This window comes from Pseudopipra pipra, chromosome 16, assembly GCF_036250125.1.
Source record: "Pseudopipra pipra isolate bDixPip1 chromosome 16, bDixPip1.hap1, whole genome shotgun sequence".
Taxonomy (NCBI): domain Eukaryota; kingdom Metazoa; phylum Chordata; class Aves; order Passeriformes; family Pipridae; genus Pseudopipra; species Pseudopipra pipra.
In genome coordinates, this window is record NC_087564.1 from 10,784,533 (window position 1) to 10,799,229 (window position 14,697).

Below are 14,697 nucleotides of genomic sequence, written 5' to 3' on the forward strand. Positions count from 1 at the left end.
CTACACAAGTTAAAGCAATGTCATTTTGTAAGATGTTGCAAATATTCAAACTGAAGCAGCACAAACCAAAGAAGTTGCAGTGGTTGTGTCACCTGTTAACACACACAATGCTGCTGCCACACACAGCACTGATCTACAATGATGAAGGCTGCAGGTCAGATTTTCAGTGGGTAGAAACAGGGATAGCTGTGAACAGCATGAGAGCTGGCCTTGTGTACAAATCTTTTTTTCTTCTTTGTATTTTTCTCCCCAGTGTTTATCTTGTACAGTTAGTCTCAAGTGTATTACCCAATGCCTCGAGGTGGTCAGTCCTCCACAAATCAACAAGCTTCTTTGACTTGTCTCTAATGCAACAAAAATAAAAATCCTCAGATCCTCCAGACCCACGAAATGTCACTATGTAAAAACTTTTCAAGAGAAAGGCAGCGAAATGACTGACTAACTTAAATGGTGTATAATCAGTGGCACCAACCTTGCATCAGTGTAGACTCCAGGTCTACATCCTGCAATACAGCATGGTGGCTAAGTAAAAATGAAAATAAAATCTGATAAAAATATATGGCCTAATGGAAACATCATGGGAACACATTTTTTTAAAGCTGCTCTGGGAGAGCTGAAATCAGGGACTAACAGCAGGAAAAAAACTAGACTGCAAGCAGAAATGTCCAAAACACCTCTAGCACAAAGCCAAACCTTATCATGGGCAGGAACTTGCAAGGTATAGAAAGTTCCTCATAACAGCAGAACTCATGTGGTTGACAGCTAAATACTGGTTGAGAAATAAACCCTAAAAGCAACTGAATGAGGATACCTTTTGGAATATATTGCCTCCGTATTATGCATGCTGATATGATGGAGGGAAAACCTGTCTACAAGGAAGACATAAGCCAACAGGGAATAAAGTACTGGGGAGGCATCAGGGCTGCTGTGGGGCCTGGCAAGTCACTGCTCCTGGGACAGGAGGGCAGGACTGGAATGGTGCCTTCCAGGGCACACTGTGCCAGCTGTGCCTGCCCAGCGCCTCAGAGTCTGGCACCCACCCATCCTAAAAACACATTTACAGGCCACTACTCTGCCAAAATCCTTGCCTCAGAAAAGCCTCAAGGTCCAGGGGCAGCTGAAGCAAACTCGTCACCCCTTGCCAGAGGGAATGGCTGATGTGGGGTCTCCGTGTGCCGTGTCCCTGAGCAGAGCAGCCAGACCCTGCCCTCTGCCAGGGCTCCTCACGCTCTGAGGGCTCATCGCTGCTTTTCCGCCTTCACCTGTATCAGGGTTTCCTTTGTTTCTCCCATTCCTAAACTGACCTTTGATACCAAGTCCTGCCTGCAGGTCCCACCGAGTGCTGGTTGTAATCGCCAGTTAAGCCACAGCTAAATCAAACTGTTGTTTATCCTCCTGACAGAAAGTCACTGAAGAAAAATGTTCTTAAACCTGCAAACATGACATACAGCCATTTTACCTACATGTCCCATTTGTTCTGCAAGGCCTTTTTAACCTCCTCAGAGGCTGGGTAGCTCTGCTGAACAACTCACTCTGAATTCCTGCATTTTTTTCCATCTCTCTTCAAACCTCTGAACAACTCCCCAGTGACAACTGAGGAGCTGCTCCTGCATTCCCTCCCTTCCAGGTCCTTCCTCTGCATCTTTCCTATTACTGTACTGTAAGAACATACTAGGTTAAATTTCCTCAGGTTAGCTCAACACTGAATATGCAGAAATGGCTGAAGCTGGCAGGGCTATGGCTGAAGGCCAACCTGAGGCAAAGCCAAGGTAGATAGAGTCATTTAGCTCTTGTCTCTTAGTTTGAAAATGAGCAAACAACCATGATGTTCAGCTTGGCTACTTAAAATTAGCAGTAAAATCAGGATTTTCTCTGTAACATTAACTATTTTATGCTGCTGTGACCAAAACCACCAAGAACACCACCATGCTCAACACTACAAAAAGCCTCTTCAAAAGACTCTGTTCAGAACCCCTCCAAAAAAAAGCAAGTCTGGTACTTGGTAAGTACTTGATCTCGCTGGGCAGAAGCAACTAATCTGCAGATGTTACTGAAATGCTTTTGCAGATAGAGGAGGAAATCTCTCTGTAACTGACACCAACACCCCTAACTCACCCATTCTTGTCACCATTACTCTACCAGGAGAGAAATGCATCCTTTCCTTCCATCAAAGAGCAACTCCCAACCAGCCTCTTCATTTCAGTCTCATTTCTGCAGTGCTGTGCAAGTGCAGCTTGCTATATAGAGATGCCTTTAGGGCCAGGAGGCTGTGCTCTCATGGGCTCACTCTGTTATGGTGCAAGGCAAACCTACCTTTCACTAACCCACCCCATGAAAGGGAAATCTTAGAAGACTCATTTCAGGGAAGCTCTTCCACCCACACCCCTGGCTTGGAGCCTCCCTACAGCTCCAATTCCACAAGCCCATTAATGGTGCTTCACTGACCAGAGCTCAGTGAAGGCAAAGTAAGGACATCCCCCAACCCTCCAGCCCTTGCCTCACGTCCCAAGAAAGGAATGCCCAACGCAAGCACCTCCGCTGCTCCTCCCACACTGCCACAGCCGTCTCTTAACCTTGACTACAGTGGCCCTCAGTAAGACAAAGAAAACACCCTCTGCTTTTGCCTGTTGGATGATGCAAACCTACTCGCTGACCTTTCTGGATGAACATTTTTCTAGTGTGAATGGGCCAGCTATGATCTCACTACCTTGTCAATGAGGAGGAAGCAGGGAAAGCCTTTTCAATGTTCAATCAAAAGAGAGCTTTTATGCAGTCTGACATCAGGGGAAAACACAAGCCGGCTTTCCAACTGCACCGCAGAACAGCTGAGAAGGCCCTCCAAAACCGCTCCCCCTACCTTTCCAGCGACCCTCACTCTGGGCCAGCTACTTAATGGCATGAGCAGACATTCAGCTCTAAACACAGGATTGGCAAAAGGCTCAGAAAACCATCAATTACATCAAAGCTACAAGAGGATCTGACTCTGGAGGGCATAAATATGGATTGTGTTCTGAGTGTTCTGGTGTGACAGTGGGGTCAGCCTACAACCTTTACAATGAACATCCTGTTCCTGCTTGACCTCTTGTCCTTTTTTTCCCCTGCTACTTAATGACCGTTTGGAGCAGTCTTGGAGCTTGGAAAAAAAAAAATGTCCTCCAAAGCTGGCTGACGTATATTGATATTGCTGGTGGCAATATATTTACACAGCCACGAAAAGCAGCTGCTCAGCTGAGCCTACTTTTAGCTTGTGCCCTACTAAAATGAATGCAAATCTAAAAGCACTACAACCATATCAGCAAAGTGAATGAGGGAAGCAGCCCCAGCAATGACATCCTGCAAAGCTGCTGCCAGTTGGGGAGTTTGCAGCTTCTAGGGGACGCTTGGTGTCCCCAGCAGTGGGGGACTTTGGCAGCCAAACCTCTCTCTCTCATCTCTTGTCTCCCCCATCACTGCAGGGGTAGGAAGAGAAGCACAAGGTTGCACTATCACACACAGGTACCAACAGCAAGTTTAATACACATCTCAACTCTTTGCTGGGCACTTCCAGCTGCTTTGTATGTGTTAGTTGCTACACAAAACTAACTGGAAGCTGCATCAAACCCAAAGGCAACAGCACTAAACCCTGAGGCACTTTGCTGTTTAGCTCCTATTTGGAAAGGCTTACAATTGCAGTCATTCAACTTCCCCAGTTTGTTCTCAACCCTCAAATAATTACTGATCCCAATTTTTAACTCATTTTTAATTGTTTCTGCAAAGCATATCCCACAAAGGAAAGGCAGAAAGCAAGTGTAAAGTATGATTATTTTTGGAAACACTGAGGGAATCTGCTCAGATGTTTCTCCGGCTTATTTGGATGTGAAAATATTTTTCAGATATTCAGAAAGAGAAAAGAAAAAGAAATCCTGCTCAGAGTCACGTCTGCACATATGAAAAACAATGAAATGGCTTCAGCGCCTAAATTTTCTGTCTAGGACGTACAGTACTAAGTGAATAGCACTTTTCTAAATAAGAAATCCATTGCAAGTACAGTGATCAGTGTGTTGTGCTGGGCAATTTTATGTTCAAGAGTGTGGTGGTTTCTTTTTTTTTTAAATTCTGCTCTCAAAATACTCAGGGCAACAAGAACAACAAGAACTTAGAGTCTTCACAATATAAATGCTAAGTGTAAGTCTAATCTCCTACACACAGATGTAGATCAACAGTACTTGTTTAAATACTGATAAAAACTAGAACACAGTGAAGCCAAATGAACATAAATATTTCACGTAATATTTACTGGAAAGTTGCAATAGGGATTTTGTCTAATGAGTAAATACAGCATGAAGCTGTTGAGTCTTCTATCCCTGGGGTAAGATAATTTGAAACACATTTTTTCAGATCAAAAGTGTTATGTTGTCAAATATAAAAGCCCAATTTAGGCTGCATAATATTTAATTAAGAAAACAGCATTCCATACTGTGATTTATTTATTTTTTTAAGTCCAATGCCCCTTGAGTCATTTTATCTTCTTAACTTTAAGATCTGTACTGCGAGAGATCATGGGAAAGACACAATCAACTTTATTTTCATTACAAAAGAAGAAAACCTAAAGGGAATCCTGCGAAAATCAAATCCAAACCCAAGATTTTCCAACAATCACGTAACTTGAAAAGGCCATCTGCTCACTCAAAACGGAGAGGAGCATTCTATCTGATCCTGTGGCTGGGAGGATGGATAATGAACATTCGGGTCATACGGCACAGCCATGAGAATATATATGGAGTTTTCGGACTGAAGAGGACCCTCTGAGGGTTCTGCAGCCGGGATTTGCTCACCTTGACACTTCTGTGGTGTATCCGGGACGGCTGGCATTTCACACTGCTGGTGTTGCAGCAGCCAGTGCAGCGCTTCACCTCCACGCAGGGCGGCCATATCAGGAAGTTGGCCGAGGTGGGATCGATCTGACTCCGAGGTATCTCGTAGATGACCGTCCGTGTCTTGCAGACAGCCGGGATGGCCTCCTCTGCGGGCACAAGAAATTCACACTTCCAGGTGAGCAGCTGCTCTCACCCCACAGCACGCAGACGTTTTGCACCCTCCGTAAATGGCACCCCGAGCTGTGAGCTGAGATGGTGTTCTGAGCTCCCCTCAGTTACGGACAAGTCGGTGCTGAGTATTATTTGCCTGCCACTAAACTGTGTGTGTGCTACCCGAGGGAGAAGCTTGACTCACTCCCAAAAGCCCAGCCCAGAAATGAGGGTTTACAATGGCCTGGCTCCCGACATAGCTCGGAGCACATACCATTAGATAAGACAATCCTGGCTCTTTAGAAGTGACAGCAAGCCAGGGGCTCCTCCAGATTTGATGACCCTCTAATACAGCCTCACAGAGACTGCGTAACAGCGGCTGTTGTTTTCCAGCACTGTGGCAATCACTGCACACACATGGTATCACACAAACATGCAGTACGTGGCAAATAACACCTCAGCGGTTCCACTGATGTTACCTGAGTCATACCCAAACTGGTTCAGCTGGGAGAAAACCTGCACCAGCTTGAGATTTGGGTTTCCACTTCCAAAACCATAACATTCCCACATCAGGGAGTCTGGTCCATCCACCATTCCAAAGGGCAATTGCAATTTTTACTGAAGTTATCAAAGCTTTGTACACGGTGGGTTTCATTTAATTTATTATTTCTTGCATGAGGCAAAGCCACAAGAGTATCGTGACCAAAAAATCTGCAGCTAAACCAAATCCTGCTGGGCCTCAGGTAAGGTGAGCCTGCAAATCACAGCTTCAGCCACATATTATATAGTTCTGTACTACTGTGTAATGCAGTCATGACCCAAACCATGTTATCATTCTCATCCTAGGGACTGCCTAAGAAGTCAAGCTGATATTTCAAAATGGTCCAGCAAAAAATAGCAATCGCAGGGACAAGTTGTTTGACGATAAGTTCTCCAAAGACAGCTTGGATTTTTTTTTTTTTTGCCTTACAGTGGAAGCAGTGATAGCTTTGGGTTAGATGTGTCAAGGAACTGGAACACTGCCTGCACTTCTTCAGTTACTTCTGAAGTACAAGAAGTTCAGGCCTGGCCTGTGCCTGTAACGTGAAAATCTAGGCTCAGTTTTGAAAGAGATGCATTTCAATGGACTAAACAGAGTGAAAATTCTTTTTCTCAATCCCCAGCGCCGTGAACTCAAGAAAATTAACGGATCCAATACTGCAAGATAGCTGGCAACTCCCACAAGTTATTGAGCATATCCAGTTCCCACTGACTTTTACGGGGAGGCATTCAACACCTTGCAGGGTAAGGTGCCAAGTGTAGCAGACTGTTTCAGAACCGCTGTTCTCTGGAGGCATTCAGTGTGACGAGCGCGCCTGCCAATTCACACTGCAATCCACGCTGACAGCACGCTGCGCTATCGCTGCGTACCACCACAGCTGAGAGCACAAATAGACTGGCTCTGAACCACCCATCCCAGATAAGACCATGGATGTTTTCCACAGTCAAATGGGAACGGCAGAACACTCAGGCCTCATCAGATGAACCAGCGTCGCATACAAACCCTGTGCTAGCATCTCTTTAAATTTGTATTCGGGTGCTGTCGGGTCACCGTCATCGTCGCTTAATAAGAATAAAATCCCCTGTAAACATGCCTGGTGCCCTATGCAATGATGGAAATCAATGTCCCGGCGTTTCCATCAATGGCTTTTAATTTTTAGGATAAACTGTATTTTTCTTGTGAATAAAGAGTCAAGCTGTTTCCTTTTGTGGAGCTTCTGTACTGAAAACTCTACCAACTGTTGATGTTTTTTAAGGCACACTGCTGTAGTTGTTCCCCACACTATGAATTATACATTGAATATCACAGCATTTTCTAACCGAGGTCTAGCTTTCGAACATGCTGCAACAAGAAAGTGAATGTAAAGAATTTGTGCTTGTCTGTCTCCTATGGACATCCTCCAGAAGACAGCTTCTCAGGCAACGGCTCGTTTTGTGCAAAAAGAAAGGCAGAAACCAGAAATGCCCTTTTTTCCCTTTGTGCATGTCACATTTTTCCAGTGAAATGTCCTGCTTGGCTGACCAAAAGCACCCCCTCTGCTTTCACTCCCAAAGTACAAACAGCTTGTTTCTTACCAATGCTTCTTTTTCTGCGAATGGGCACAGGACGATTCTCTTGCACATGTTTAGCAGAATGAACACTATAGGATCTCAAGTTTGTTTCTGAAACATCATCATATCCTAGGACAGGAAACAAAATATTAAATGTCAGGTATGTTATTTGCATCAATGTCTCTACAGTGCTGTTCCACACATATAAATCTGTGCCGTTCATATGCACAAGACCAAATCCTACTGCAATTAGTCTAATATACTCCCTTGTTAATGCAATTGCAAGGGCAAAAGGCAGGGAAGACACAGACATAGTTAAATGTCATGTATAAGCATGCACAATTTAATTCTAATATCCATTTTACCCTGAAACAGTGCATACACTGTGGCAGAGAACCATATCTAAAGTAAAACAGTTGCATTTTTATGTGAAAGGCATAATACAGCTTTTCTTACTGGAAAGGTGTAGAAATAGGAACAATAATATTGCATGTGAAATGTTTCTAACAAGCATTTTGAAGTTCTTGTATGAGGCTACAGTAGAAAATATGGTATTACAGACCCAACAGCAACAATGCTGCCTCTGTAAATTTTCTCTTGCTTGGTTTTCAGGGCAGCACTAGGACAGAATCAAAAGCAAAAAGTAACTAGCATGGGTTTCCTTTTAGCCTCTCTGTTGCAGAACAAATCCCCTGTGAAGTATCCTAACCTTTGGAGGGGCATCTGAAGCTACTGCAGACTCTGGGACTGCATCCAGGCTTGTCTTGTTCCCTAAATAAGCCTACCACATGGGTTAAAGGGCCATGAGAAAAAGCAAAGATGGAAAACTTGGCATTTCATTTATCATAAAAAACAACAAAATAACTGCTCCAACTATTTGGTTTTGTTAAGTGAAGCAGTTCAGGTCGTGTCCCATGCAGTGGGGTTTTGAAAACGACCAGCACAATTTGCAAACAGAGGATCAGGAAGATGTAAGCAAACAGAGGACTGCACACAGATTCCAGTACACCAAAACTAAGGATTTTAGCACTCTGCTGCTTGGAGTGTCCTCTGTAACATCACTGGAGAGTTTCAAGGTTTCACTGCTGGCTCCAAAGAAAACTGTGATGTGCACTAAAAAATGTAAATGGATATCACACAGGACTCAACTACCCTCTCTGCAAGCTACCAAAATCCTATACTCCCATCTTCTGCACTGTCACACTCCCTGCTTCCAGTTCCTTTTCTATACTCAGTTGACTGTGAGTCTGGAACTTGTTTTACTCTCAGCTTTACTAGGAACACACATCATAAGGCTCTGGTCTACAAACCAACCAACTCCTTTTCTCCTCCCTCCAAGAAACTGTGCCCTAAGGAACACGGAGCTTGTGAAATCACCTGCAGAGCCAGGCAAGATGTGAAGACAGCGGTATCTTCAGCACCTTAGAAAGAGCTCTGTGCCTCAGGGTTTATCATCACTTCTTGGAAAATACTATTTTAGGTAGCTAACAGAAGATATGATGGGAGGTCCAAGAGACAGTGCCAGGATCACCCACCGCTCCTGCCTATTCTCCTTATCAGCTGAACAGATCCTTGTATGAAATAAGTCATTGTGAAACCCAGTCTCAATTTACCCAAATAAACTGGCTCCTACTTCCTATGTAGGGTGCCTGTTTCCCATAGATTTCGATGGGAAATTTTGGAACCTGACCAATTATCTGGTATTGGGCCTTATTTGCAGTCCCACTCCTGTAATGTAACACAGCAATGACTAATGGATTTTATTTCTGCTTTTACTGTACCCCATACTCCAGAAAACTCATCAGTGGGATAAATAAAATGGCTTGCCAGAGATCCCACAGGAAGTTTGCAACTGAGCTGGGGAGTGAAGCCAGGTCTCCCACATCCCATTCCAATGGCACCAGGCCATCCACCTGATCCCAAATGGTGTTATGCAAAATGAGGATCCGTTCTGATGTGTCTCCAGCCCTCTTCTGTTTCCTAGCACTCAGCCACCCAACACCTTCATACTGACCTCCTTTTTGGCAGCTTCGAGTTGTCATAACCTCTCCCTCAATCTGAGGCAATGAAGTGATACTCAAAAGAAAGCAGCATGAATTCTGCTCAGCCTAAGATCCAAGCTAGGCTCAGAGCAAGAAGCATCTCTGTCCACAAGCAAACAGTGTTTAAAAAGAGATTAAACACAAAACTAACACCCCTAATCCCAACTGCTTGGTGGGCACACGCATCCTTGCTGAAAAGAGAAACTGTGGATGCTGCCAGCTGTATGGCAGGTCTGGGCCACAGGTCCTAATCCCACACTCAACACGCTGGCATAGCTCCCTTCTACCATGATGGATTTCTTGCTGTCTTGTTTAAAGAAACTGGTTAGACTAAAGGACTAGTATGATCAGCTAACCAATATGTTAAGCCATGTGCTTATATATAACTGCTCGACTCAGCTGCAATTTGCCACATTCCATCGTCATGTTTACAAAGCAAAATGACACGTTGAGGACCATGTGTTGCTTCTAAGATGATTTTTAAGGTGAAGAAGGCCCCTGGCTCATACTGCATCTCACTGTCTCACTACATATCTTAAACGTGTATATCATTTCCTAAGTTCATGTCTCTTCTGTGAGGGTTAAAAAAAAGAGATCTACAAAGCCAGCACAGCAGACTGCAAAACAAGTTCCAGTCAAACCTCAGTGCATTATGCAACACAAATTGTATTATTTCTATCGACACAGCATCCATGTTGGGTTTTTCTTAATAAACAGAATTACAGAGCACATGGCTGGAGCCAGAAGACACTAAAATGCTAAAGGCATTTGGCATCCCCCTGATCCCCACAGGCATTTGGAAGAAATTCCATTTCCCAGTGAAGTCAATGGGAAAATCATTGCACTTCAAGCAATCCCTAAGTCAACAGGAGTCTTGCCCAAGCAGGACTGAAAAATCACCCAGTTAGTTTTGAAACTCACACTGGACCCTGGATGTATGGCCAGAAGACTTACTTTTATTTCATCTAAACTACAATGCTACAAATAGCACTCTCTAGTTTGACTTAAGGAAGGCTGATACCTAATTTGCATCAGTTTTTCTCCCTAATGTACTGATTTAGTTGCAGGATAAGGATGAGCTCTTAGCAAAGGAAATGGGAGTTTATGGGTGCTTAGCGCCTCACAAAATGAGCCTCAGAGCAGAAAGCCTAGAAACGGGTGGTTCTTAGTTTAGAAATCGAACACTGCTTGTCACCAAGTGAAGATGGAGGATGCTGCACAGAGCCAGATTAATGCAGCTCTCTTTTAACGTTTTAATAATAAAAAATGTTTTCGTGGCAGCCGATCAAGAAATTTCTCTGTAATCTTTTATGTACTGACAACATATCAATGATGGGCATAAAAACTCTCGCAATTAGCCTTGGTCAATCCATTAGTGTAGCTGAAATTGTTCTTTTTTGTCAGATTGGCAATTTTCCACTGGGTCATGGAGTATAAATCACAGAGTTTCTGTGACGCTGCCAATACGTGATTACTCTTCTCCCTGAAGAAGCATGTGGAAAGCATCCTAAGATTACTGCTATTTTATATTTATCAATTTATACTTCTGCATTACCATCTTCCTTCCAAACTACTTTATGTGAGGTACAACCCCCAATACATGCAGTCTCAACACAAACCCTCCTAGACGTCACTTTGATGTGCATCCAGAAAGTACAGATCCAAGACTTCTAGTACCAACAGCAGCAGTTTAGGAAATTCTCATTATCTCTTTTTTTTTTCAGGAATTCAGTGTAAGGTACAATAAACAGAAATGGTCTGTCTTACAAATCAGTCCTAGAGCCAGAAAGCCCAAGGCAACATCAGACTGTTTGTTTGATCTTTTTGGCTGATTCAAAATACGCCCTTCTGACATCCAACTGCAGAGATAGATGTCATTAAGTTTTCAACTTTGATCTATTGAAGGAAATATAAGTAACAGCCTGCAGGATCCTGTTTTGTTTAGTTGTTTTTTTTTTTCTTTTACCTAGATGTGATCAACCATCTGTAAAGGAGGAGGAGTATTCCCTCATCTGTCTCAGGAAAAACACAGGACACACATGGCAGATGCCCTCCTCTCATCATGTCTAAGAGGTGCAAGGAAAGCCAACACACTGCACTGTAACATCCTCCATCTGAGCACCACACCAAAAGCCACAAAGTCAACAGCAGATTTTCCAATAGACTGAGCTCTGCAGCAATCTAAGGCTTCTCCATGAAAGTATTACTGCTAATTTAGAACATTTCTCCACTTAACAAAAGCTGCTCTGCTGGTTCTTAATCACAGGCCGTTAAATTCACATGGCCTAAGGGGACCCTGCGGTGGATGCCCTTAAACCATGCAAAGAAGCACACTCAGCCCTGCCTCTCCCCACGCAGGGAGATGACTGGGGGAAAATCTGTTCCCAGCGGGAGGCAAACATAATAGGTGATGAAATGAACTCTACCTCCCACAGGACAGACTGGGAGAGGTGAAGTGCGAGGAGAAAAACCACCCTGCTAAGCCGAAGAGAACTTCACAGGCAGAATACGGGAAATGCCCCCGTTTCGGTGGTTTAGTCTGCTCGTAGTAAAACTGTACTCTGCACACTAGAGCTGCCTACTTCCTGGGGCTGGGCACGCTTTCTCCTTCAAACGGGGTCAGATTCTGCTCTCCCTCAATGCCAAGGCAATTCTGCCACTGCCGATGGGTCCCAACCACAGCAAATTAATACAAGACCCCTGTTTTCTGATGTAAAGAGAGAATTTTCACGTTGCCTTTTTGGACATGCAGCACTGGGCTCTGACAAACTGGCCTGGATTTTCTTTTTTGAATACAATGTTGGGTAGTGTTTTTCTTTAAGTAATATGCCAGATGGTCTGGGGGTGTGGTTTCTAATTTTATGAAGGGGGTTATCAGTCATCTCTGCGCTACAATATAGAGACCAAATCTGTCAGAATAGAAGAAAAACCTGCCCACTCTGACTTACAGAACTTACTTTTCCAATTAAAAATATATGTTTTGCACTGCAGGAGAGAAAATGACTGTTCTTCCTTCATTTTCCACAGATTCCGCCTTGTTACTCAGGAATATCAGACATTTTCTGCATGCATGCCTGATCCTGCAAACTCTTAGCCTACAAGATCATTCTTACTTCTCAAGTCCACCCACAGAGTTTAAACAGGGCTACTCACATGCAGAAGGACTGGCAATACCATACACTAAAATGAGGGAGAGAACAGTCACTGGAGTGATTTTGCTCTGAGCCTCAGTTTAAAATGAGTATATGCTATAAAAGAGAAATATACCTACTGTACGAGCCCTCACTGATCTAGCCCTTCCCTAAAGGCAATTGCAGCCCTAAGGAAATGCATTTCATAAATATCAATTTATCAGGGACAACCAGAAAGCATTTGATTTGCTAATTGAAGCTAATACTAAATATAGTAAACAGGCCTGATCCTGTTTACTGAAGAAAGCATGGCAATTTCAATGTTTGATTAGTCACTCTGATAAGCCCTTAGTAAGAATTACTCATGACAGTAAAGCCCGTGGGACTGTGCCCAGAAAATGCAAATGCTGGTAGTAAAGACAGGTTACTCTGAAAAGACCCAATCGTGCCTGTGCAGCTCAGAGTACAGCTCAGCACATGGGCAAAGGGAGCACTCACATAAGCAAGAACCGGGTGAAAGGCTGAATATTTTGGTTTTATTTTTTAATATTGTTTGAGTTCATGTCTTAAGGAATTACTGTTTCATGTTGAAATAGTAAAATATTTATGTGTCTTGTTTCTCTAATGGTTTCTAAACTGACAAATTGCAAGAAAACAGCAAAATGAAATGGTAAACTCGTGGCTGACCTCTTCCATTTTTGGTCTTGCATCCCCTGGTTAATATTCGCCACGAGGTAAATAATTATGTTCCGAAATAAATTTTTCTGCTCCATCTACCAATTTGTTCAGCTCCTGCCATTGCTCCACTTGTCTGCTTGATTCTCTTGCAATGGAGCCACGTGAACTTTTGCTCTCCTTCTAAGTGGTATTTAAAAATGAAGCATGTGCTTCTTACACTGAGGTATTTGAAAAAATAATGTATTCTGGTAGCCACAGAACCCTGACTCAAAGGCAGAAGCAGCATGCATTATTTTAAAATGTGAGCACTCAGATCCAGCCCTTCTGCAACAGCAGCCAACTCTACTGAGTTCACTGGGAAAAAGATTTTAGCAGTAGTGCACTTGTCTGGTCCAAAACAGCCTTCACTGGGGAAATACGTACTGCATACCCCTTCCCTGTTGTGAAAGTTTTTTAATTGCAGTGATAAACAACAATGATGAAGCACCACTCTCCAAAAATACTAAACTGATGCCAATCTGGTAAATAGTAATTAGCCTCTATGGTAAAGTGTCCGTGCTTCTAGAGAAATATTCCCATTTTCAGTGTAATGGGAAACCATTTGCTCCCTAATCACATGAAAATTGAAAGCTATGCCTGCAAAATAATGCATTCCTGCTCATTAATAGTGCACTGTACAAAAAGCAGTGAGTTAAAACTCTAGAAGGATCCTACAACACTGAATGAAGGTGATTGAACCTGGCACAGACTTTACAAAAATACACAGCATATGGTTTAAAGGGAGATGGCCCAGTACCAATGCAAGCAAGAACTCATTCATTTTTCTCCATGTTTGTGCTTCAGCAAGATGCAGGTTTCCCTTGGGCATATCAAAGGTGCCGGGTTTCTCTCTCAACTGAGGGAAGAAATCATCAGGAACAAAGTGCATCAAGTGAAACCAAATGATAAGAAACCCAGCAATACAGTGCTTCTAGATCTGATTTACTGCTGCAACGATCTGTTTAACTGCACGTTCTCACTACACCCATTTGCATGCCTAATGATGCAGAAAATAACCCTGCACTATTTTCTTTTGGAGAAAAAAAAAAAAAGTGTATTTTTCAGGGTAAGCTTCATATGCAGGTTCCTGTTTAAAATCAGCGCGGACGGTTTATTTTCCTTTTAATAAAGCCCAGCGCTTGAAGAGACATTACTTCATTCATAAATATTGTTTCAAATATTTTAAATACCTCTAGGACAGTAGTTTAAAGATAACAGAGCATTGCAAGACCCAACAACAAACCTCAGGGAAATTCCTCTCTCCGCTTGAGAGACGGAGAGGTCTGAAAACACGGGGGGTCACTGGGTCCCTCTCCACCCTGAACCCCCCGAAGTTTTAATTCCCGATCGGCCCCTTGGCCGCCGCCTCCCTTCTGACAAGAAGCCCAGCACCGAGGCCGGGTCCCCGCACGGGTCTCGCCCCGAGGCGCGGGGGCCGGAGCGGGGCGCGGGGCCGCCCGCGGTGCCTCCCCCCGGGGCGGCGGCGGCCGACGGCGCGGAAGGAAGGAGGACGGGACTAATTTACCTACGGAGTCAATCTCCAGGAGGCGCTGCAAGTCGCGGATGCTGTGGATCTCGCTGTGCGCCAGCCGCTCGATGAGCTCCTGCGGGATCTCGGCCTCCTTCAAAGACACACACACCGCGGGTCACCGCGCAGTCCCCGCCAGGCGCGCCCGCAGCTCGGGGCGCTCGGCGCGGCGGGGCTTTGGG

At 44.0% G+C, this 14,697-nt stretch overlaps 1 protein-coding gene across 14 annotated transcripts in view; it reads right to left on the reverse strand.

The window, feature by feature from the left end:
* PDGFA (platelet derived growth factor subunit A) overlaps positions 1-14,697 on the reverse strand; it is a 37,336-nt gene that overhangs the window by 20,642 nt on the left and 1,997 nt on the right. For 13 of the 14 annotated variants that reach the window (XR_010434719.1, XR_010434720.1, XR_010434721.1 and 10 more), the window contains exons 2-4: positions 14,513-14,609; positions 7,122-7,226; positions 4,815-5,002 (exon numbers count right to left, since the gene is read on the reverse strand). Coding sequence is in view for 8 of the 14 variants with exons in the window: in XM_064673079.1 (XP_064529149.1) it covers positions 4,815-5,002; positions 7,122-7,226; positions 14,513-14,609 (390 nt within the window). In the remaining 6 variants the exon portion in view is untranslated. The remainder of the gene's footprint in view (positions 1-4,814; positions 5,003-7,121; positions 7,227-14,512; positions 14,610-14,697) is intronic. The other variant, XR_010434722.1, reaches the window with a different exon arrangement.